Here is a 24237-nt window from a genome sequence, read left to right as displayed (position 1 = left end):
TGCACGGTCCAGTTTAAACCTCCTCTCTTCCCTGGGCCCTCAGAGCCACTGTGCTTTTCCTGTGCCATCTCCAGAGCTGTAGGCACCATTTCCTGAGACTGTGTTCGCCACTGCATTGTCATCTCCAAGGGAACAGGAAACTGGTTTGACAGAGTCACCGTGGAGCACCCCGAACCAGCATGGCAGGCGCTCAACTGGAAAACTGAATGGCTACCCTGGGAGCACGCTCATTACTATGGTGTGGGCAAGGAGCGTGTGCACACCTGGTCAAGTGAGATGGGATATCTGTGTCTCCCTCCTGCCCTTCACAGCCTCCTTCCCCTTCCCTCAGTAAACCTGCCACCCCTGCGATGTTACCCTTCTCCTGAGGCGTCAGGGGCCTGCCCATGAGCAGCAGCTTGGACTTGCACAGGCGCATCCAGCCACGGCCTTTGGGGCGGTCGCACCATGTCCACTCAGGTCCTGACCCCTCCCGGCTCGGCTCAACATCACGTGGGTCCCTGGCCCAATCCTTTTAGCAAGAGGATGGAGAACCCCTGCGGCAGGTAGATGAAACGAACTCTGAAGACCGGTGGAGCCGCGCGGGATCAGCGCCAGTGAGGCCTCGGTTGCTATGGTGACACAGCCTCCGGGAACTCACTTCCGGAGTGGGGCAGTGCCTGCTCGGAGAGTCCGTGAGGGTTTCTCCCTCCCCTCCCAGGGTGCCCCGCGGCCTTTGCAAGTTGCGGTCTCGGAGGGCGTGTCCGCATATCAGTTTAGATTAGCAGCGCTGCCTGAAGCAGTTGTCGGACGCGGGAGCGCTAGTATTTAGCCGAGATGGGGACTGGCTCAGTCTCGTGACAGGCTCAGAGAGGGTCCCGAGGCGGAGGAGGAGGAGGCTCCCATCGTGACGCGGTCCGCAGGAGAGCTTCGCTTCCAGGTTAGGCGCAGGCGCAGACGTGTTAGGAGCGGCCCCTGAGAGAGCAGGCCGACCCAGTGGCGCTTCCGAGTAGCATTAGTCAGGATCGGTGGCGTTTCGGACTTGCGACCTCTGGGTCGGAGCCAAAGACCCTTCAACGCGAGGGCAGCTTACCCGGTCTGAGGGTCGCGGACTTCAGGAGAGACTAAAAAGGACCCGGATTGGACCAGACCCGAACCACCGACCCTTGCCCATGGCGGCCTTCGTAAGTATGAGGTGGTGTTCAGGGACCCCGATGGCCTCTGCAGCCCTTACTCACCATACTGCTTTCTCTTCCCGCAGGGCCCCGGCAGCCAGAATGTCACTGAGTATGTCGTTCGAGTTCCCAAGTAAGTCTGTAACCCCACCTCCCACTGCCCCCTCCAGCCAAAGGGATTAAAACCTTTAAGGGCCTTTAGACGAGCCCAGCGTCCCCGCGATTCGCCCTCCAGATGGGCAGCGACCTGAAGGCAGGTCTGGAGCTGAGCCGAGGCCTCTGTGGGGCGTCACTGTTTTTTGAACGGAGTGAATGACTGAGTACCTTACTACTCAGTTCGATGCATCCCGTGGCCTAGCATCCCCCCTTCCAGGAATGCCTTTTCCCCAGCTGTCACTCTGCGGGTGGATTCTTGTTGATCCCCAAATCCAGTTCCATTATTTCCCTCCTCCGAGAAGAATTCCCTGCTTGCACCCCCCCTCCCCCCTAGGGCTGAGTTCCTGATTCCCCTTAGTCTTGGTCCATGTTTCTGCACGGGGTTCAGAGTATGCATCTGGCTTTCCTGACAGACTGGGAGCTTCTGGGGTGTTCTAAGGGTCCTCAGCTCAGCGTTGCCTGCTACCAAGGGCTGAACCCGGGGGCGGGGGGGGGGGGGGTGTTGAATGATAGATTGAGTGAGCACTGCCTTCTCCTGACCTTTCCAGAAATACAACCAAAAAATATAACATCATGGCCTTCAATGCGGCTGATAAAGTCAACTTTGCTACTTGGAATCAGGTAAGTCCCGTTTCTGAGGGAGATGAGAACTTGATTCTGGACCTTGTGGCTGTAAATAGTGATCACTAAGACTTGGTTTCCTGAGAGTTACCCTGGTGGAGGTAAATGGTGACTAAGGTCCAGGCTGAGCTGCTGGGCTCTGAGTAAAATTTGTCAGGCCCTGCAGGAGGCCTTCTCTTGAAAGGAGAATGTTTAGAAATTGTGCCTAATACAGGCATTGTTGGCCTAGATTTATCTGGGCAAGGGAGGAGGCTGCATCCCACAAATGGTCTCAGAGCCCCCATCATCATTGGCTTTGGAAAGAGCGGTGGAGGCTGTCTCAGTCCAGTGGGGCTGCTGTAAGAGAACACCACATAAATCACAGACACTTACTGCTCTTAGTTCAGGAGGCTGGAAGTCCAAGATCACCAGATCCGGTGTCTGGTGAGACCCACTTTTTGGTTCATAGACAGCAGTCTTCCTGATGTGTCCTACAGGCAAGGGAATTTTTCTGGGGTCCTTTTTTGTAAGGGCTCCACCCTCATGACCTAATCACTTTCCAAAGACTCCACCCCAGATACTGTCTTGCTGGGGGTTAGGTTTCAACATAGGCATTTTGAGATGGAGACACAAACCTTCAGTCTATAGCAGCAGCCTTTACGGGTTTTAAACGGGGATGTTGTAAAGTGATCTGACTGCTGTGGGGCACCAAGGGCAGGTGAAGCAGGGAGCAGGGAGGCAACAGCTCTGGTCCCAGTGAGCGAAGATGGGCTTGGAGCAGACAACTGATAAGAAATGATTGGACTATGGGCAGTCCAGAGTCAAGTGCAGAGAGAAGAAGGCCAGTTCCAAGCAGGTTGTTTTCATTTTACCACCACTATGATCTTACTTTTGTTTGTTTTTTAAAAAGATTTTATTTATTTATTTTTAGAGAGAGGGGAAGAGGAAAAAGAGAGGGAAACATTGCTGCGTGGTTGCCTCTCAAACGCCCCCTACTGGTGACCTGGCTTGCAATCCAGGCATGTGTCCTGACTGGAAATCCAACCAGTGACCTTTTAATGTGCAGGCTGGCACTCAATCCACTGAGCCACACCAGCCAGGGCTGTTTGTGTGTTTGTTTTTTACTGTTTCTGTTTAAAATTTTCATTTGGGAACAATTTCAAACTTTCAAAAAGCTACACAAATAGACATAGTACAAAGCTTTTCACATGCCTTCATTCACTGAGTGCCAACTTTCTATTTTTTTTTTTTTGCAATGTAGGAAGTTGGCTTGGAGTGTCTGTAACTCAGCTTGGGGAGAGTACAGGGTGGTCTTGGTGTAGGGGCACAGCCTAAGCAAAAGACAGGCACCCTGATGAGGAGTTTTGTTTCCTGTGTCTTTCTCTCTCTGTCCCCCCAGGCTCGACTAGAGCGAGACCTGAGCAACAAGAAGATTTACCAAGAAGAAGAGATGCCCGAGTCAGGTGCAGGCAGCGAGTTCAACCGAAAGCTTCGGGAGGAGGCTCGGCGGAAGAAATACGGCATTGTCCTCAAGGAGTTCCGGCCTGAGGACCAGCCCTGGCTGCTCCGAGTCAATGGCAAATCAGGCAGGAGGTAGGTAGGAATGGCAGCAGGTGCCTTCCCTCATCTTCCCACAGGCCCTCATTCCGCAAGGTGCTCTCTGAATTTGTATGCCCCATATGCACAGTGTGGGTGACACCATGTCCTCCCTTGTAGGGTTTTTTACTTTGTTATTATTTTTAAAGAATTATTTATTTATTTTTAGAGAAGGGAAGGGTGAGACAAAGGGAGAGAAACATCGATCAGTTGCCTCTTGCATGCCCCCAACTGGAGACCAGGCATGTACCCTGACCTGAATCAACCAGGGACTTCTCAGTTTACAGGACAATGTCCTACCCACTGAGCCACACTGGTCAGGGCTATATTATTATTTTTAAATCCTTACCTGAGGACATACTTACTGATTTTAGAGAGAGAGAAACTTTGATCAGTTGCCTCTTGTACATGCCCTGACCGGGAATCAAACCCAAGAGCTTTTGGTTTACGGGACAACACTCCAACCAACTGAGCCACATTGGCCAGGGCATGTGGTTTTATGTTTAAAGATGAACTGAGCACTGGTGCTTGCATGGGAGATCTAAGGGCCAGGATGCAGAAAGCCCAGGCACCTGCCCCGTTCATGTATAGCAAGGGGCCGTCTTGAAGGTGATAGGCAGGGAGCAGGCACAGTGTAAGATTGCCTGGACTTTTGTGGGGAAAGAATGTGAGGACAAAAGCCAGGAGGAGGCTGGCAGTGGTTCATGCCCAGGGAGGAGTCTGGGGGCACATCAGAGGGGTCTGACTGCAGGGCCTCAGCTCTTCACGGCTAATCTAACATGTTCCTTCCAGAAAGGATCATGATGTGTACAATGTGGGGAGCCCTAAGCCCGCTCTGCAGGGTGGGGAGCACTGGCCCTGCTTTCCAGGTTCTCAAATCAAGGCTCAGACAGTTAGCCCAGCGCCTCCCAAACTGATTTTGCTCGGAGAGGTAGCTCTGTATAGGGGCCAAGCCGGGGGCATAGGTGGGCCAGGGCTCATCCCTCAGGCCAGACTATCACCATGGCTCTTTGCAGGTTCAGGGGTATAAAGAAGGGAGGTGTGACAGAGAACACGTCCTACTACATCTTCACCCAGTGTCCGGACGGGGCCTTCGAGGCTTTCCCAGTGCACAACTGGTACAACTTCACGCCACTGGCTCGGCACCGGACCCTCACTGCTGAGGAGGCTGAGGAGGAATGGGAGAGGTGAGTGAGCCTGGGCAGGGCTGGGAGGGAGGGAGGATGCAGACCATGTCGTCTCCCGGCTTCCCCAGCAGGGAGCCTGAGTACTTGGAAGTGAAGTGGGTCACCATAACTTCGTGCCTGAATGGGTGCTGGGGACTCATTGGTGACCAAGCCAGGCCTTCAGGGAGCTCCCAGTCCAGTGGGATGACAGACACCAAACCATCAGGAATGCACAGGGTCCTGTGAGAGCTCAGGAGGTGGTGGCCAAGCACAGACTGGCAGAGCAGGCGCAGTGTCCCTGGGTGCCTTGGGTTCCCCCAGGCAGGAGGCCCGTGGCTGGATCAACTGCGGGTGTCTTTTCTCTGATATTGGTCTTGTTATGGCCTTTGCTTTGAAGTCTGTTTTGTCTGATATAAGTATTACTACTCCAGCTTTTTTTTTCATTTCTATATGCTTTTAGTTTGTGTGTATCTTGTGTTCTGAAGTAAGTTGTTGTAGACAACATATACATACATGGGCCTTGTTTTCTCACCCTTCTGCTACCCTATGCCTTTTGATTAGAGCATTTACAACATTTACATCTAAAGTGATTATTGATAGGTACGCATTTATTTTTATTTTTTATAACTATGTTCTTTTGTTGTTTCTTTCCCTGCCCTTCCCTTCCTTCTTCCTTCTTTCTTTTCAGGACCCTTTAACATTTCTTTTAATAGTGATTTGGTGGTAATAAACTCCTTTAGATTTTTCTGACAGTCTATGGGAGCTCCCTTGTAGGTAACTAACTCTCTTCCTCTAGATGCTTTTAAGATTCTCTCTTTATCTTTAACCTTTGCCATTTTTTTATATTTTATTGATTATACCATTACAGTTGTTCTATTCCCCCCCTTCATTCCCCTCCACCCACCCACTCCCTCCCCCACCATTCTCCCCCCCTTAGTTTATAACCACATGTGTCAAGTTCTTTAGATTCTATATTTCCCCCACTATTCTCACCCTCCCCCTATCTATTTTCTACCTACCATCTATGCTATTTTCTGTGCCTTCTCCCCCCTTCTCCCCCTCCCACTCCCCTGTTGCTAACCCTCCATGTGTTCTTCATTTCTATGGTTCCACTCCTGATCTAGCTGTCCTCTTGGTTTGTTTTTGTTTTAGGTGTGGTTGTTAATAACTGTGAGTTTGCTGTCCTTTCACTGTTCATATTTTTCATCTTCTTTTTCTTAGATAAGTCCCTTTAGCATTTCATATAATAAGGGCTTGGTGATGACGAACTCCTTGAATTTGACCTTATCTGAGAAGCACTTTATCTGTCCTTCCATTCTAAATGAAAGTTTTGCTGGATAAAGCAATCTTGGCTGTAGGTCTTTGGATTTCATGACTTGGAATACTTCTTTCCAGCCCCTTCTTGCCTGTAAGGTCTCTTTTGAGAAATCCGCTGACAGTCTGATGGGTACTTCTTTGTAGGCGACTGTCCCCTTATCCCTTGCTGCTTCTAGGATTCTCTCCTTCTTGGGTCCAACTTCTTTGGGACTCTCTGAGCTTCCTGGATTTCCTGGAAGTCTATTTCCTTTGCTAGACTGGGGAAGTTCTCCTTTATTATTTGTTCAAATAGGTTTTCCACTCGTGGCTGTTTCTTTCCCCCTTCTGGTACCCCTATAATCCGGATGTTGGAACGTTTAAAGATGTCCTGGAGGTTCCTAAGCCTCTCCTCATTTTTTTGAATTCTCATTTCTTCATTCCTTTCTGGTCGGATGTTTAGTTCTTCCTTCTGGTCCATTCCATTGATTTGAGTCCCACTTTCCTTTCCATCGCTATTGGTTTCCTGGACATCTCCCTTCATTTCAATTAGTTTAGCCTTCATATGTTCCTCTAATTTGTGACTATATTCAACCAGTTCTGTGAGCATCCTGATAAATAGTGTCTTGAATTGTGCTTCTGAGAGTCTGGCAATTTCTCGGTCACTGAGTTATTGGCTCTGGGACTTTTGAGTTCTTCTTGCGCCATCTTTGGGGCTGTTCATGCCTGTTCCGTAGCAGGATTGGAGCCCTAAAGTGTTCACTAGAGCAGGGCAACTAAGTCGCTGGGTTGTGACGTTGTATGTGGGGGCGGGGTCAAAGAGGAACAATTGTGTCCCGTCTGCTGCCTGCCGCCGCGGCCCCCACTGGTGCCGCGGCCCCCACTGGTGCCGCAGCCACCGTCACCATGCCCACGCATTTCGTTCCACTGCATGTGAGTGTGCCACCACCGTCAGCCCTCCACCACTGGGTTCGCCCCCTGGGGCCTGCGCGGTCCGTCTCATTGTGCGTGAATGTGGGACCGCGGTCAGTTTGCCCCACACCCTGACTGGTTCTGGGCTGCCTGCATGCCTAGGTCTAGGTCGGGGGATCTGTCCTGCCCAACCCAGCTCCGCTGCTGGCTCCGCCTCTTACCGTCCCCGTTCAACGGTTTGTAGTTGTCGGACTTCCGTATAATTCCGTTTTCTGGTCTTTGGGTGTGTCCTAGTTCTCCAAACCTTTGTTGTGTTCAAACTTGGTTGTGGGAGAAGACACAGTGTTTCCACCTATGCCTCCATCTTAGCGGAAGTCCCTAACCTTTGCCATTTTAATTACGATGTGTCTTGGTGTAGGTCTGAGATTGTTCTTGAGCTGAGAGAGGTGCTGGGATGCCAACCCCACACTAACACCTTTTTGAGGGCCTTGGGGTCAGCTCTTCCTGTGCAATTTCATGGTGTTTCGTGTTGTGTGTGCGTCCCCTGGGGTCTAATTATCCCTCCTATCACCCCAGTCATGTCTGGGGTTCCTCTCTGGCGAACACCCAGGAATGTGCAGGAAGGACACCAAGCTCCTGGGGAGGGCCCTGGAGCCAGGCCCATTGTCAGACCCCACTCACCCCCACCCCTGCCCACAGGAGGAACAAAGTCCTGAACCACTTCAGCATCATGCAGCAGCGGCGGCTCAAGGACCAGGACCATGATGAGGAAGATGAAGAAAAGGACAAGCGCGGCCGCAAGAAGGCCAGTGAGCTTCGTATCCATGACCTAGAAGATGACCTGGAGATGTCGTCTGATGACAGCGAGGCCAGTGGTGAGGAGGGTAAGCTTGGGCAACGCCCCACCCTGGTGGCTGGGGTGGTCGGCGCAACTGCCTGAGTTGTGCCTTGGTCTTTATAAAGCTGGCTGAGTGACAACACAGAACGGTTAATGCCATTGAAAAAAGAATTTAGGTGCAGTGTTTACTGGGAGATGAGAGGCAGGCACAGTATGCCATGCAGGGCCACTTGGGGAAGCACCTGAGTGGGGAAGAAGCAGAAATGAGTGATGGGAACACTTGGCCTCACTGTTTATTGGAGTTTCCAAAGGAAAGACAAGGCAGGGCAGGGAGATCACTTAGGGTTTGCCAGTTTGAGTAATCCTAGTGGGCTCTGGGGTCCAAGGGTGATTAGGGCAGGGGACAGTGGCCCTGAATGTGAGATTAGAGAAGGGGTGTGGCCAGGGGTATAGATCTGGATTGGTTGGTTTGCACAGGGGACTGCACTCATAGGCAAGCCCTTTGCCTTCTCTGAGGATTGTCTAGCCCTAGGCATTTCCCTCTCCATCCCCCATACCCCCAATGGTCCAGGACCCCTGAGATGTCCCAGTGTCATCAAATATACAAAGTATGATGAGTGCTCTACTTCCCCAGGTGGCAAAGCCCCCAAGGCTAAGAAGAAGGCGCCAACAACTAAGGCAGGCCGGAAGAAGAAGAAGAAGAAGGGGTCGGATGATGAAGCCTTTGAAGACAGCGATGATGGGGACTTCGAGGGCCAGGAGGTGGACTACATGTCTGACGGCTCCAGGTGAGGCAGGCAGGAGACTGGTGTGAGACCCTGGACCAGCCCAGAGGAAGCATTCACTTGCCCTCTATCTTACAGCAGCTCTGAGGAAGAGCTAGAGGGCAAGCCCAAGGTCACCCAGCAGGAGGAGGGCCCCAAGGGCGTGGATGAGCAGAGTGAAAGCAGTGAGGAGAGCGAGGAAGAGAAGCCACCTGAGGAGGACAAGGAGGAGGAAGAGGAGAAGAAGGCACCCACGCCACAAGAGAAGAAGCGGAGGAGAGGTGGGCTTGGCTTTTGAGGCTTTGGCCCCCTCTGCTCCCTCCCAGATCCCCTGCCCTAGAGCTGAGGGTGGGCACATGTGTCTGTGGTCCTGACATCCCTTCTTTGGTCCCATACAGACAGCAGTGATGAGTCTGACAGCTCAGAAGAAAGTGACATCGACAGTGAGGCCTCTTCAGCCCTCTTCATGGCTGTAAGGCCCTGCTCCCAGGGTCAGGGGGAGGGGTGTCGGCCTTGGTGTCTGTTTCCAGACCAACATCCCCAATCCTAAAATTTGCAGAAAAAGAAGACGCCCCCCAAGAGGGAGCGGAAGCCGTCAGGGAGCAGTTCGAGGGGCAACAGCCGGCCGGGCACCCCCAGCACAGAGAGTGGCAACACCTCCTCCACCCTTCGGGCTGCTGCCAGCAAGCTGGAGCAGGGTGAGCGGCCGTCCCAGCATGACCTCTTAACTTCTGTTCTTGTTCTTTTCCTCTGTCGGGATCTGAGCCCCTTGTACCCACAATCCAGGCACCACCCAGCCTGGGGTCCTCCCAACAGGTCCAGCCTCCCAGTGCTAATACTCAGCCCTGCTTCTGCTCCCACAGGAAAGCGGACAAATGAGACAACGGCAGCCAAGCGGTTGCGGCTGGACACTGGGCCCCAGAGCCTGTCCGGGAAGTCCACCCCTCAGCCCCAGTCTGGGAAATCCACCCCCAGCAGTGGGTAAGTTGGCACAGACAGCAGGGGCAGGATGTGGGTTTCTAGCAGGGAGGGCCTCCCACTCACCTCCCTGATCCCCACTGGGCTCCTCAGGGATGTGCAGGTGACTGAGGACGCTGTGCGCCGCTACCTGACACGGAAGCCCATGACCACCAAGGACCTGCTGAAGAAGTTCCAGACCAAGAAGACGGGGCTGAGCAGCGAGCAGACAGTGAATGTGCTCGCCCAGATCCTCAAGCGCCTCAACCCTGAGCGCAAGATGATCAACGATAAGATGCACTTCTCCCTCAAGGAGTGAGGGGCTGGCCCCCACCCGTCTGCCCAGTAAATGAGCTCTAGTCACCAGAAGTTCCTGGATCCTTGAATTTACACTCACTGCCAGGGGTCCAACTGCCCATCTGTCTCCCTGCTCCCTGACTCCCAGGAGCAGCATTAAAAAGTATGGAAAACCCGAAATGGCTTTCTCAATTTACTTCTCTCATTCTCCCCTCCTCTGGAATCTTTAGGTGTCTGGTAGAACTTTGTACCTGGGGTGAGTTCTTCAGTTCTGCCTTGCACTTTGCGGGGTGCAGTTTATCCACCACCAACACACTACTTGGTTTCTTTTTCAGATCAGCTGGTTTGTGTTGAGTGTTTTGCCCTTAATGTTCTTCATCTTTTCTTTCACATTTTCATTTTCAGCATCTGTTTTACAGTTTCCATTACACACACTAGCACCTGAAGCTCATTGGCATCCTGTTCTATCTTCTGACAATTCTGATCAATTGTTTTGCAATCTCAGATGCGGGGACTGGAGGCCAGCTGGGGGCTCGGTTTGTGGGACTCCTGGGTGGTCTACTTTGTAGTCTAGCCCTTCTAGGTGGTTTTTGCCTTTGCTCCTGCCAGGTGTCCCAGGAGTCCCAGCCTGCGCCCCCTTGGGGTTCTAAGCCCAGGGGCTCTGTCCCTCCAGGGCAGTGAAAACCCAGACCCCTTTTATTGTTGATGTTGGCATCTGAGATGGGTTTTGGGCTCTCTCCAGTGGTTTCTGGGTCTTCCCTTACATGCTGGTGATACGTTTATTTTTTCCAGCTTTGCTGGGTATTCTGTAGTGAGATGACTGTGCACAGACAAGAACGCTGCTGGAAGTGAAACTGGCAGCAGGTGCTACTTTTGAACAGCCATTCTGAGCGTCTGGGTTTCCATCTCGCCCTTGGCTGGAAACTGCAGGTGGAAAACTCTTCCCCACCCAGTTCCACAGGACCTTGGCTGTCAAACAGGAATGCCTGAGATGTAAGGCTAATTCCTAGGAATGTCCCAGGTCTGTCCAACCTATCCCCTCCCTTACTTCCACCAGGCCTTTTTGGGGCAGCAGGAAGGAAGCCTTCACCCCTTGATCTGGCAGTTTCGCCCCTGCATTTGCAACCATGTAGACTGGTCTGAGGCCCCCTCACTAGGCCAGGACATGTGCTTGGTGCTTAGGTGCAGGGCCTTTGGTTTACTGGGACCTAGGTTCAAATTTTGCCTGTGTTTAATTCTTGGTGGCCTTGGATAAGTAACTTTTTTTCCCCTTCTGAATGTAGTCTCAAGGACTACAGTAAGAACAACCACACCAGCCCTGGCTGGCGTAGCTCTGGATTGAGCACGGGCCTCCAAAGCAAAGGATCGCGGTTTGATTCCCAGTCAGGGAACATGCCTGGGTTGCAGGCCAGTTCCCAGTGGGGGACACATGGGAGGCAACTGCACATTAATGTTTCTCTCTCTCCTTCCCTCCCCCTCTCTCTGGAAATAAATAAAAATATTTTTTAAAAAAACCCAACCACACCGAATTATTGAAGCAATCCCTGTATGTGGACTTCCAGTCACTTCTGATCTTTTGCTGATGTAAACAACCAGCAGTGAATAGCCCTGCGCTTGTGTCTTTGCTCACCTGTGAAGGACAAGTTCCTGAAGCAATTTTGTTTTTTTTTTTTTTTAAGGGATGGGATGTGCAGTTTGAGCTGCAAATGCCCAACTGCTACCAACTTACACCCAACCCAGAGCATGGGGGTGTGCCTGTGTCACGCATGCACCCCAGCCACGTGGAAGCAAACCTTTGATTTTTGCCAGTCTTTTTTTTTTTAAAGATTTTATTTATTTATCTTTAGAGGGGAAGGGAAGGAGAGAGGGAGAGAAACATCAATGTATGGTTGCCTTTCGTGCGCCCCCTGCTGGGAGTTGGCCTGCAACCCAGGCATGTGCCCTGACTGAGAATCGAACCCGCGATCGTCTGAGTTGCAGGCCCGCGCTCAATCCACTGAGCTACACCAGCCAGGGCTGATTTTTGCCAGTCTTGGGTGCTGAGTCTCACTTGAGTTAACTCAGTCTCACCTAGGTGAGGTCGAACACCTCTTCAGACAAGCAAAAGCTGTTTGAATTTCCTTTGCCCCAAAAGCTCTCCCAGGCTCCTCAGTGCCAGGCACCATGTTGAACACTAAATGACTGTCCTCAGAACCCCATGAGGGAGGGACTTGGATTGGCCTCCTTTCATAGATGAGGGACAGTCTCACTTCCGGTGGCCGAAGGGGCTGAGTGTGGAAGTCACTGTGACTTGCAACCACCTCCAAGACCCAGTGGGAGTCAACCTCCCCTCTCGCTCTGATGCCCGGGAAACCAGGACAAAGCTGAGGTCTTGCGGTCCTCAGGTGGGACTTCTGCAGACTGGAGTCCTGCAGGGTGAGCTTCCTGCCCCCTGTGTCCCAGCCTTTGGCTCTGCTGAGGCCTCTCCCTTTTCCTGTTTTGACACTGGCTCAGCCAGGCCTACAGACAGGGGCACGATGCTTAATCCTCCAGGCAGGAACCATGAAGGAGGAGTCTCCATTAGCTAATTTACCTGCCAATCCACCTCTTCCCCACACACGTCTGTCCCACCTGGTGCCCAACACAGGGGCTCCTGAGCCTCAGCACCCTGCCTGAGTGAAGAGGGATTCCACTGCAGGCCCCACAGAACCACCCCCAACCTCTCTCTCCAGACGGCAGGTGGGGTGGGGACCCTGGTTTCTCACCCTGGGCTGGGCCCTGGCTGCCTCCACAGCTCTCGTAAATCAGGGATGGAGGGAATGTCGGAAATGGGTCTGTGGAATGTCTGGGTGTGAGGGTGAGCCCTTAACTCCTAAAAGGACAGAATGAGGGGCAGAGGAAGCCAGCCTGCCTAGGTCTGATATGGGAGACAGGCTGGTGGGGAACACGGGGCCCTTGTGCCCATGCAGCGGCCGGCAGTGAAGAGGTTATTTTCCAGCCCAGATGAGGATAAATTGAGGGCACATGGCATCCTTACCCTCATGACCTGCTCATCACAATGGCCACAGGAAGAGTCCTGCTTGGCTCTCTGCTGCTCCTGTCCCTGCAGCTGGGCCTTGGCAGGGACCCTGGTGCTCCGGAGGCTCTGGTGGTGGAGGGAGAGCTCTCATCTGAGCTAGCAGCAGACATGGGGACCTGGAAGCCACAGCTGGGTAAGGACCCGCAGGACCCTGTGTGATTCCCCAACTCCTTTCTGGCCAACCCTTCCCCCCTGTCAGCTGCCCCTTGTCCCCTCCAGGTGCCCGCCTACGCAGAGCCCCAGCTGGCTCTTGCCAGCTGTGGAGCTTGGTCCTGCCGGTAGCAGAACTGGGCCTAGGCTATTCTTCAGAGGAGACAATCATCTTCCGCTACTGTGCTGGCAGCTGTCCCCAAGGTGCTCACACTCAGCACAGCCTGACGCTGGCCCACCTGCGGAGCCAGGGCAGAGCACATGGTGGCCCTTGTTGCCGGCCTACCCGCTATGCTGACGTGGCCTTCCTGGATGACCACCACCACTGGCAGTGGCTACCCCAGCTCTCTGCAGCTGCCTGTGGCTGCGGTGGCTAAGAGTGCCTGGCCTGGGGCCCTGCAGCCACACCAGGAGTCCCCTGACTTATTTACTGGAGACTTGGATGCTGAGATGAGAAAGTGGAGGCGCACCCAGGACTGCCAGCAAGGAACACAATAAAGGAAATTGCCCCCGAGGCCTTGTGATTTTGTGTTCAGTGGGGTGCAGGCTGACCCTGCCACCTTAGTTCCCAGTTGGTGGGCAGGTGTATCCTGGGCTTCCTTGTAGACCCCAGCCCCAGCAAACAGCCAGTGCAAGGAAGGCTGCCTTGTCCATTCTCTAGCTTTATTCACAAACATGTCTCTGAGAAGCTGGAAGAAGGGCCTGAGGGTCAGCAGGCTGGGGAAGGCTTCCCAGGCTCCCCCATCCCCTCAGGGATGGAGCGGCAGATGACAGAGATGCGTCGCCCCCGCGGAACCCGACGTTCCCCAAAAAAGGACTCTTCATCCCGAAGGATCTCATGAGAGAAGTCATAACGGGCCGAGTCTCTGCAAGAGAAAACAGGCTGTGGCTGGGTGGGGTAAGGGTAATCCTGTTCTAGGTTGAGTGTCTACTGTGTAGGGAATGATGGTGTTTGCTGTGAGGACTGAATGAGAGATGGTGCTGTAAGGGCTGGCTAGTTTCTGACCAGTGACTTGTGGGGTGGGGGCTCCTTGGCTGGCAGTACCTAAGGATGTACAGGGAGCCTGGCTCTAGCAAGAGTTCTAGCCACTCCCCTGGCTCCTGGGTGTGCACCAGCCGCATGACACTGGGAGACAGCAGGGACAGGCCAGCAATAGTGGCTCCGCAGAACTGAAAGAGGGCACATGGTGATGGGTCAGGCTTTGGCCCAGCTGGCCCATCCCCAGCGGGGAGCTCCAAGATGCTGGCCTCTGCCCACCTTGACACTGTCCACGTGTGGCTTGATGTAGCCCTGACGTTCCAGGTCCAGCACGTGCACCGAGGACAGCAGAGTCTGGTCTGGGCCAAAGGCGGCTGCCTGCACCCGCTGCAGGATGGCCCGGCTTGCCTCTGACCAGCGCGACTTTTCTGTCTCTCGGAAGCCGTGGATAGCCTGCATAGAGCTCAGGTCAAGCCCAGAAACTCCGTTGGGGGCGGGGAACAGAAACCGAGAGTCGGAGGGACAGAGCGAGGAGCAAGGGTCTGGTTTTCCCGGCATGACTCTTGACCTGGCCCTCAACTCACAAACTTTGTCGTAAATAAACCATAATCCTGGGTCTCAAATCCTAACCCCTGCTCCACCTAGTCTGGCCTCAGTCTTTTGTACCCAGCCTTGGGGTCCCACTCAGCACCAATTCCCGTCCCCAATACTGGCCCCGTCCCAATATTCAATTTTGCGTCAGTCTCCAACCCCAGCCGGTGACCTCCCTCATCTCGTTCCACCTCTTTCCCTAACCTTGGTCCTGCATCCTAAACACCCCCTCAGTTCCAGCTCCTGCATCCAGGTATGTATGGTTCTGCCCTTCATCTTCTAAGTGCTTTCTCTGCCCCCAATGACCCCAAGCTTCAAGACTCTGTTCCTATTCCCAAGGTCCTGTCCCCAGACATAGCCCCGTCCCACCCAGTGCCTTACTTCCCCCGCCCAGTCCCCACTGTGGCCCCGCCCCGATAGCTCCCAAACTAGGTACCGCTCTCCTCTTAGCACCACCCCATTCCAGAGCTCTGCTCGCCTCGCACCTCCCAACGTCCCTGCCTCCACCTCTAACGTGGCTCCGCCCCCGACGCGGCCTTACCGCATCCCAATGGTCGAATTCGTAGCGGCGGCGGCGCAGCTCGGGTTCAACTTCGCGGCTCAGAATCTCTTCCTCGGCCGCGCTCAGGAAGCCGGGCCGTACCACAGCCGCATCCCGCAGGCGTTTCAGCACAGCTGGGCCCGAGCCGCGCACCCAGCTAGGCCCAGGCAATGTTCTCAGTGCCAGCAACCCGCTCCCGGTCATAGCCTCGGAGCCCGGGAGTGGAATTTGCCGGGGTCAGGGTGACGCCCCCACCCCGGAGCCTCTAAGTGCGGCTGCGCCGAGTCCCTCCAGCGATTGGCTTCCTGGCCACCCCCCTTCTCGCTCGGGGCTACTGGTTTGGCTTTCCTTCTCCAGCTATTGACTCCTCCCAGGACCCACCTCTTCTCCCGCGTTATAGGCTCTGTCCCTCCGTAGCTTTAACTATTGGCTGTCCCGCAAGTCCGTTTTCAGGGGCGGAGGCAGGAGATGGCCTAGGGTAGAGGTTAAGCAGGAGTAGACGTACGTGGGCCAAGGCTGAAGTTATGGAGTCGGCGGGAAGAGAAGTTGAGGGCGGAGAACAGACTGAGAGGAAGGGGTCAGGGGAGTGAGGTCAGGGCACGTATGTGGAACCAAGTGTGCAGTCAAGGGTTGCCGCCAAAGGTCAAAGCCAGGCATCCCCCATTTACTCTTCTCTATGGGATTATTCCCACTCACATACAAACAGGCTGGTTTTCACCTTATAAACAAAATAAAAACAAACTCTTCATGATAAACAAAATAAAAACAAACTCTTCAAACTTTATTGGACTACATAGTGGATCTAGACAAAAATTTTCATCGGCTCCTAACTGCAAAAAGAGGGACAGCTGGACTGTGTGTCTCCTGATGGAAATTGAGTACACACCCCCAGCTAAGAGGTCATCACTTGCCAAAAAGTGGACCCTGAATCCAATTAGATTTCTCTAGATTTATACACCAAGTTACAGGAAATTCCTAGGATAGATGTCACCACCTTTCCTGACCCAATCATCAAAATCCAAACAGCAAGTCCACAAGACAAGCAACACTGTTTCTCCAACAAATGAATCTCAAGAAAAAAGAAGACAAGAGTTTGAGAGAGATTAAGGGGAAAACTGCAGTTACAAGAGCCTTAGCTACCCACTCGTTGCAAAAAGCTAGAAAAACAGACTAGGTTAGGTTATTTGTAAGTATTGTAATTTTTTGTAAGTATTGAAATGTGGACACTGGTTGGCTATTTGTAAGTATTGTAGTATTTTTAGGTTCGAAAGTGATATTGTGGTTGTCTTTTTAGGGATTCTCCCTATCCTTTTAGATATACATACTGAAATATTTACAAATGTAATGAATACTGGGATTTGCTTCAATGTAATCCAGGGACGTGGGAGACAGGGAGGGACAAATCACATTCAGCCTTGATTGGTAATTGTTGAATTGGTGTTAAAGGGACATGAGGCCTCATTATCCAATATTTTCTACTTTTGTTTATATTTAAAATTGTTCAGAATGAAAAGTTCAGCCAGATATAACCAATGAAAACAGCCAAAGTAAACAGCTCTCTGGGGCCTGGCTGGAATAGCCCAGTTGATGGGTGTGGTCCCACAAACCAAAAGGTCCTAGGTTCAGTTCCTGGTCAGGTTTTGGGTTCGGTCCCTACTCAGGCATGTGCAGGAGGCAACCAATTGATGTTTCTCTCACATCAATGTTTTGCTCCCTCCCTTCCTTCCCTTCTCTCTGGAATCAATAAAAAGGGTGGCAGGGGAGTCCTCTGAATTTAAAAAAACATGAAATTGACCCCAATTCTCTGTCTAGCTCCAGCCCCCATGCTGTGCTGTCCTTTACAGCAGATTTTCTAGACTTGTCTGGCTCCAGTATTTTCTGGCCTGTTTTTTCTGGCCCCCCACAGCACCAAAAGTGCTTATTTGAGACCACCTATTGACTTCCACTGTGCCAAATCCAGTTGCCAGTTCTCAGCCTGGCCACTAATTAATTGACAAGCTGATGTCTCCTACATTTTTATTTCTAACCCTGACCCCAGACTGACCCACCCCCTGGGATGTCTGAGGTTCACCCAGCATTGAACATGATGTCCAAAATCAGCTTCTGATTGAAGCCCCCAAGCTGGATCCTCCCAACAGCCTTCCTGCCTTAGTTAACAACTCTCTAAATTTATATTTGCTTTGGGCCATGCCTTGTAGTTTATGAAGATTACTTATCAAATCTCATGTCCCACCTGTCAGCCCTGCCTTTGTTTATTTTTTCAAATCATATATATATATATGGTTATATATATATACATATATATAACCATATATATATGGTTTTATCTATTATTTTTTAGAGAGAGGGGAAGGGAGAAAGAGAAGGAGGGAAACATCAATGTGTAGTTGCCTCTCACATGGCCTCCACTGGGGACCTGGCCTGCAACCCAGGCATGTGCCCTGACTAGGATTCAAACCGGTAACCCTTCGCTTCGAAGTCCAGCACTCAATCCACTGAGCCACACCAGCAGGGCAGTCCTGCCTTTAATACCTGGCTGGGCCCTGACTGATATGACTTAGTAGGTTGAGCATTGTCCCACAAACCAAAGGTCACTGGTTTGATTTCCTGTTGGGGCACGAGCCTGGGTTGCAGGCCCAGGTAACCAATCCATCACATGGCTGTTTCTGTTCGCTCTTCTCCCTGCCTTCCTCTCTCGTTAAAAATGAATAAATATGGCAACCACCGTGTACTTTCAGGCAACTAAGTTAGGGGCTGCCCCTTTTTGCCTAGACCCTGGAATTGAAGAACCATGGAGCAGACCCACAGCCAGCCCTGTTACCTCAGCAGAAATAAACCTTTATTAATGAAAAAGAATAAATAAAATCTTAACAAATCTAAAAAAAGGAAAGTTAACTTAAAGAAAACAACAAAAAGCCTGGCTGGAATCTGACCTCTTCTTACCACTTGGTTGTGCCTTCAGTGTTCACCTGGGCTATTCCAAGTCTCCTAACTGGTCTCCAGGTTTCTGAGCTTGCTGCACTCCACCCACCTCTCTGCGGAGCCCTAGGCATCCTTTTCCTCCCTCTTCTCAAAACCCTCTGTGGTTCACTTCCCTCCTTGCTAAGACCTACCAGGCCTTTTGAGATCTGTACTCCTTTCTGCTCTGTCTTCTCCACTTTAGCCTATGGCTCCTCCCTGGTGCTAGGCAGCCCTGTCTCAGCGCCATTGCATTCACTATGCCCTCTGCCTGGACAGCTGTGTCCCAAGATAACAACATGGCTCTCTCCCTCACCTCCTTTAGGTTTTTTCTCAAGTGTCACCTTAGTGAGGCCTTTGCTGGCCACCCCATCTAAAACTGTCTGATACACACTCTGCATACTACTTCCCCTGATTTCAAACTGTCTACCCCCACAAGAATAAGCTCTTTGAGGCCCTGGCCAGGTAGCTCGGTTGTTTGGAGTATCGTCTTGATATGTTGGGGTTGTGGGTTCGATCCCACCTGGGGCATGTGCAAGAGTCAACTATGAAGGCACGAATGGGCGGGATGGCAAATCAATGTTTCTCTCTCCGTCTCTCTCCATTCTGCTGTCTAAAATCAGTAAATTAAAAAAAAAAGCTACTTAAAAAAAGGAGTTCTTTGAGCCATGGCTTCTGTGTCTCAGTGGATTCAGATACCAGCCTGAGAACTGAAAGGTCACTGGTTCGATTCCGGTCAGGGCACATGCCTGGGCTGCAGGCCAGGTTCCCAGTTGGAGGTATGCGAGAGGTGACTGATCCATACTTTTTTCTCACATCGATGTTTCTCTCCCTCTTTCTCCTTCCCTTCCCCTCTCTCTCTAAAAAAAAAATGTCTTTAAGGACAATGATTTTTTTGTTTTCTTCACGATGTGTCATGGCCTCTAGAGCATTGGCCTGGTATGCTCAGTTGAGGTTGTTGAAATTGAGGAGCTGAAGATCAGAGCCTTGGGGTCAGGGCCAAAGCAGAAGGAAGTGTATATGCATGTGTGGTGGTAGAGCAAGGAAGGAAGGGGCCACAGAAGGGCAGCAAAAACTACAAAGATTTAATTTAAAATCACAGTGTCTCAGCCAGGATACCCACCATTAGGGGCATCCCCAAGTCCAAAGGTCCTCAGGGGGCTCCTCCAGGCCCAGCAGCAAGGGTCCAGCAGGGCAGCAGCCACAGTTTCTGGCCCCTCAACTTTTCTCTGGAGGGTGAGGTCCACTCATGTGCTCACTGGGGCAGGTTCTGCTGCTGTCGCTGCTGCCACGGGCTCCTTCTGAACTAGCTCAGGCTCATCCTCACCGTCCTGAGGTGGGTGCACCAGGACCTTGTCTAAGATGCCAAACTCCTGGGCTTCCATGGGGCTCATGTAGCGGTCTCTCTCCATGGCTGACTCTTGGGGGGTTGGGTGGGGTTGGGAAGCAGGAGGCAAGACGTGTGGTTAGAAGCAGAGACCTGAGGCTAAGTTTGGGTCCTTTTTTGTCACTTTCCCCGTGTGACCTTAGCCTTCTTTGCTTTGTGCCTGTTTCCCCACTGCTAAAATATCTATTTCAATTTTTTTTTTTACTTGTTACTAATGGGTAATAATCTGGGAAAGGGCATGAATAACTGGATAATGTGATGAATTTCAGACTGAACATACCCACATGGCCAGCACCCAGATCAAAAAATGGGGCGTGGCCAGGTCCCCGGAAACCCTGCCTGGGCCTGCTTCCTGTCATCAGGTTCTGTCCAGGAGTCACCACTATCCTAACAGTGGCCTAACAGTTATGCCAGTTATTTGTTCTTTAAATATGTGGAATTACAGTGCTCACTCTTTTTTCCACCCAGCACTAGGTTTTTGAGATTCATTAGGCTGCTGTGTCATTGTGGGCCGTTCTCTTGCTGCTGTATGGTATTCTACCATGTGAATGAGCCACCTGCTCTGGGCATCAGGGTATTTCTCTGTTTAGGGCTGATACAAAGAGGACTGCCGTCAGGAATCCTATCTGCATCTTTGGTGGACCCAGCACTCAGTTTTCTCGATTATATGCTGAGCTGAGCTGGGGGGGTGGTTATCCCCAGGATCTTTTCGCATGTTTAGCCTTAGCCGGTAGTGCCAAACAGCTGGATTTAGGGAGCTGTGGTCAGAGCCTCAGTGGCTATACCATTTTCACTCTGGCCTGAGTGTTCCATTTTCACTCTGGATGAGTGTTCCGGTGTCTCCACATTCTTGTCGGCATTTGGTGTTGTCGGTATTTTATATTTTAGCCATTCCAGTGGGTTGAAATGGTATCTTGTTGTGGCCTTAATTTCTTTTCCCTAGTAACTCATAATGTCATGATTAAACAACATCACTAAAGATAGTGAGCATCTTATTTTTCTTGGCTACTTGGAATATTCTTTGTTAAAGACCTTTCGACCTATTACAATGAAGTTTTTGAGGATTCTATAAATTGGTTTTTTTAAAGTGTTCAGAATAAGGCACTGTTAAAGTTCTCAATGAGGGTGATCCTATTCCCCAGGGGAACACAGGGCAATGTCTGGAGACAGTTTGGGTTGTCATAATTGGAGGGTGTTTCTGGCATCAAGTGGGTGGTAGCCAGGATGTGCAGCTCAGTACCTTCAGGGCACAGGATGGCCCCCTCCAGAGAATGATTGACCCTGAGTGCCAACAGTGCTGAGTTTGAGAGGCCCTCACCCAGTGTAAGGCCTGACACATCTGTGTTGGTTCAAATAAAGGGAAACAGTAGGGGGTCTGCCTGGGGCAGAGCACTCACCAATGACCTGCAGGCTCTGTTTGGTGTGCTTGGCATAGATGCTGTAGAGCTGCTTTTTGAGTTTCATGATCTCCTCTGCCTGAATGGCGATGTCTGTGGCTTGGCCCTGGGGGACGTCCCAAGGAGAGAAGGTTGGAACCAGTGTCAACCACTCATGGGGAGGCTGGAGTTGGGGACTTGGGAGCCCCCTCTGGACTTCGGACTGCCAGTGTTCAGGCAGGTGGGACAGGGCTTTGTGAGTCCCTCTACATCCTGCTTCATTCTCATCACCATCAGGAGGCTTCCTGGATTAAATATATTTTCTTATTTTCTGTATCTGGACCTCATTCACTCAGAAGAATGGTCCCTCCCACAGTTAGCTAATTCCTAGAGATAGCAAATAGCTCACCTAAAGAAAGGCACACCTTTCATGTGCAAACCAGATAGTCCCCAGCCCACACCCCCACCACCTCCTATGGGGATTCTGAGCCACTATCCCGCTGCCCCAATCACCCCAGAGCTTGTTGCAGTTATTCAAACCAGCCAATCTTAAGCCTGTTTATTTTGCCTTGCCCTCAGTTTTTCCCAAGAAACTACAGTAAAGGCTCTTGCCATGTTTTCTTCCTGCTCCCTCTGCCACCTGACCAACCCTGGTACTTCCCTGTGTGGCCCTGCCATAGCCTGGCACACCCCTTCTTCTTGGGAACTGTTAACAAACTTTCAATAGCAGTCGTCTTCTGTTGACCTCACTCTACCTGAATAATAATAAACCCTACACTTTAAAACACTGACAACCCCCACAGGAATTTCATCTAGTCAGTCCTTCTGTTGGGACCCCTGTCACCCAACCCTGAAGCAATTCGCAGGGCCTGGAACTCACCCGCGCGCCCCCGGAGGGCTGGTGAATCATGATGCGTGAGTTGGGGAGTGAGTGGCGCATGCCCGGGGTGCCCGCAGCGAGAAGCAGGGAGCCCATGCTGGCGGCCTGGCCCACACACCACGTGCAGATGGGGTTCAGGATATACTGCATAGTGTCGTAAATGGCCAGGCCCGAGGTCACCATGCCGCCTGTGGGTGGGGGTGCAAGTTAGGGGCTGTGCCAGCTCCTCCTGCTGTCCTTTCCCTGTTGCACCCCTGGTCCTAGGGAGGACTGGTGTGGGTGCAGCCCTTTAAAGCAGGTTCTGCAAATACTTCGGGGCAGGGGACCAGGAGGTGACAGAAACAGGTGACACAGGGCAGTTGGGAGCCACATGAGAGTGCTTGCTCCACAGTGAACTCGCTGTTGCCACATGCGGGCCCATGGCAACCAGTCTGCCAAATTTTCAAGAGATATTGGAAAGCGGGAGAGGTGGTGGCTGATGGTGAAGCCCTGGAGGCAGCCTGCCTAGGTAGGACCTGGGCTGAGCAATCTGTCCTCTGTGTGGCCTGGGCAAGGTACCCAGCCTCTCAGAGCCATAGTGTCTCCTAGATTGTGGTAACTAGTACCTACCATGTGAGGTTGCCATTGGACCAAATAAGTTAACTGCATATAAAGTGCTTAGAAAAGTGCTTGGCACAGTAAGCACTCAATCAAGATTAGCTATTCTTTTTTGGGGGGGGGAGAGGGTGGTGGTGGTGGAATCTACCAATTTTAAAATGTTGACAAATAGGTCAGGTTGGCAAAATGTTATGTGTGAGAAAGACAAATACCATATGATTTCATTTATATGTAGAATCTAGGGAACAAAATAAACGAGCAAAACAGAAAAAGACTCAGATACAGAGAACAGACTGATGGTTGCCAGGGGGAGGGAGATTGGGGGACTTAGTGAAAAAGGTGAAGGGATTAGGATGTGCAAATCAGGAGTCACAAAATAGTCACAGGATGTACAGTACAGTATAGGGAACACAATCAGTGCAATTGTAGTAATTATGTGTGATGTCAGGGGGATACTGGAGTTATCAAGGGGATCACTTCCTACATTACATAAATGTTTAACCACTATGCTGTACACCTGAAACAAATATAAAGTAACACTGCATGTCAGCTGTAACTGGAAAAGAAAAAACGTTATGTCTGTGATCAAAGAAGAAAGTTCAGCTGAAGATTTGTGAAACTGGACTCAAAAGCAAGGAAGAGACAGTTTTGTGAGGTTTCAAGACACTTTTGGGATTCTAAAGGGAAATTTGAATCCTTTCTTTCTCCAGAGAGAGAACATCCCTGATGGGGTGAGGGTGGGAGTCTGGGTCCCCTGAGTCACCCAGTGCATCTACGGATTGCCCTTTGCACTTAGGTAGCCCCTGCTCACCAGGGCTATTGATGTACATGTGGATGGGCTTCTTGTTGCTCTCGGACTGCAGGAACAGCAGCTGAGCGATAACCAGGCTGGCCACACTGTCATCGATCTGCAAGTGGGAAGGATGGGGTTGTCCCCAGATTGGGGTGGGGGGAAGGGCTAAGAGAGGTGGGTCCTGGACTGGCTGAGGATGAGTCAGGAGGGAACCAGGTAAGACTGGCCGGGAATAATTCAGGATTCAAGAGGGGATGTGGGAAAGTGAATAGGACAAAGAAAGTTGGGGGCACAGAAAAGGGGGAGAGAGTGGGTCAGGAGGGTTGAGGGACTGGAGTCCAAGAATAGGGACAGGATCATAGCTGTAGGAGGGAGTCAGAAATCAGGGAGAAGTGGGTTTGAAAAAAAGGTCAGGAGGGAATGGCGGGGGCCAGGGGGGAGTCAGAAGGCTTATGTGCAACGAAGGGGTTGTCAGGTTGTGCGGAGCCCAGGGAGGAAAGTCAAGTGGGAAAGGTCAGGGGACCAAGAGGGTTCGAGGAAAAGGGACGCTTAGGGTCCTGGCAGACGCAGGGGAGTCAGCGCGCGGGGTGCTCACCGGGCCCATGACACACACGATACGCTCCCGCAGCAGCCGCGAGTAGATGTCATAGGCGCGCTCGCCGCGACCCTAGAGGAGAAAGGGTTTTGGGTCTGGGCCGGCCGTGCCCCCAGCCCGAGCCCTAGGCCGTGTTTTCGGCGGTCGCTATACCGTCTGCTCCACCACGATGGGAATGAGCGGGATAGCCCGGGCTGCCGTCACGTGCAAGCTCCGCTGCAGGGCCAGGCCCGTCTCTGGCGTCCGCTGTGTGCGGAGGCGAGCGGGGAGGCGAGGCCCCAACGCGGGGCACCTGCCTGACGCCAAAAGGGTCCCACGCACCAAAATTCCGTGCCACATCCCGCCGCACCTCCGTCCCGGCCTCCGTCCGAAGGAGGAACTACAACTCCCAGCGTCCTTTGCGCCCACAGCGCGCACTCTCTCACTACACCAAGGAGGAACTACAACTCCCAGCGTCCTTTGCGCCCACAGCGCGCACTCTCTCACTACACCGCCCACTTCGGGAAGCTGGGCGGTCACGTTCAGGGGCTGGGCGGAGCCATGGGAGGAAGTGGAGTTCAGGAGGGGCTGGAGAGGTTGCAAAACCTGTAGTTCGAGTC

General features: G+C 52.1%; 4 protein-coding genes across 5 annotated transcripts; 2 read left to right on the top strand and 2 right to left on the bottom strand.

Moving 5' to 3' along the window:
• Positions 1–703: 703 nt before the first annotated feature.
• On the top strand, positions 704–9913 carry GTF2F1 (general transcription factor IIF subunit 1). Of its 2 annotated transcripts, none has more exons than XM_037042693.1 (12): positions 704–1163; positions 1241–1287; positions 1859–1931; positions 3310–3503; positions 4523–4693; positions 7577–7761; positions 8350–8503; positions 8582–8760; positions 8878–8951; positions 9039–9177; positions 9343–9460; positions 9551–9913. In XM_037042693.1, the coding sequence occupies exons 1-12, from the start codon at positions 1152–1154 to the stop codon at positions 9753–9755; spliced, it is 1551 nt and encodes a 516-aa protein (XP_036898588.1). In that variant the 5' UTR covers positions 704–1151; the 3' UTR covers positions 9756–9913. The 2 variants fall into 2 exon arrangements, with proteins under 2 accessions (XP_036898588.1, XP_036898587.1); XM_037042692.1 differs by having other exon boundaries at positions 706–1163; positions 8579–8760.
• Positions 9914–12496: 2583 nt separating this feature from the next.
• PSPN (persephin) lies at positions 12497–13318 on the top strand. Its single transcript, XM_037042691.1, has 2 exons — positions 12497–12919; positions 12991–13318. Exons 1-2 carry the CDS (start codon positions 12771–12773, stop codon positions 13316–13318), a joined length of 477 nt encoding a protein of 158 aa, XP_036898586.1. The 5' UTR covers positions 12497–12770.
• A 265-nt stretch (positions 13319–13583) lies between these two features.
• ALKBH7 (alkB homolog 7, RNA demethylase) lies at positions 13584–15338 on the bottom strand. Its single transcript, XM_037042690.1, has 4 exons — positions 15053–15338; positions 14200–14373; positions 13987–14111; positions 13584–13807 (listed from the first exon to the last, which is right to left on the bottom strand). Exons 1-4 carry the CDS (start codon positions 15254–15256, stop codon positions 13651–13653), a joined length of 660 nt encoding a protein of 219 aa, XP_036898585.1. The 5' UTR covers positions 15257–15338; the 3' UTR covers positions 13584–13650.
• Positions 15339–19074: 3736 nt separating this feature from the next.
• On the bottom strand, positions 19075–24025 carry CLPP (caseinolytic mitochondrial matrix peptidase proteolytic subunit). The gene is made up of 6 exons (XM_037042689.1): positions 23792–24025; positions 23639–23710; positions 23062–23158; positions 21654–21841; positions 20795–20900; positions 19075–19430 (listed from the first exon to the last, which is right to left on the bottom strand). Exons 1-6 carry the CDS (start codon positions 23975–23977, stop codon positions 19258–19260), a joined length of 822 nt encoding a protein of 273 aa, XP_036898584.1. The 5' UTR covers positions 23978–24025; the 3' UTR covers positions 19075–19257.
• Positions 24026–24237: the final 212 nt, after the last annotated feature.

Source organism: Sturnira hondurensis, unplaced genomic scaffold (assembly GCF_014824575.4).
Source record: "Sturnira hondurensis isolate 20B ecotype Veracruz unplaced genomic scaffold, ASM1482457v3 Scaffold0003693, whole genome shotgun sequence".
Lineage (NCBI taxonomy): Eukaryota > Metazoa > Chordata > Mammalia > Chiroptera > Phyllostomidae > Sturnira > Sturnira hondurensis.
This window is presented reverse-complemented; position numbering and strand designations above follow the sequence as displayed.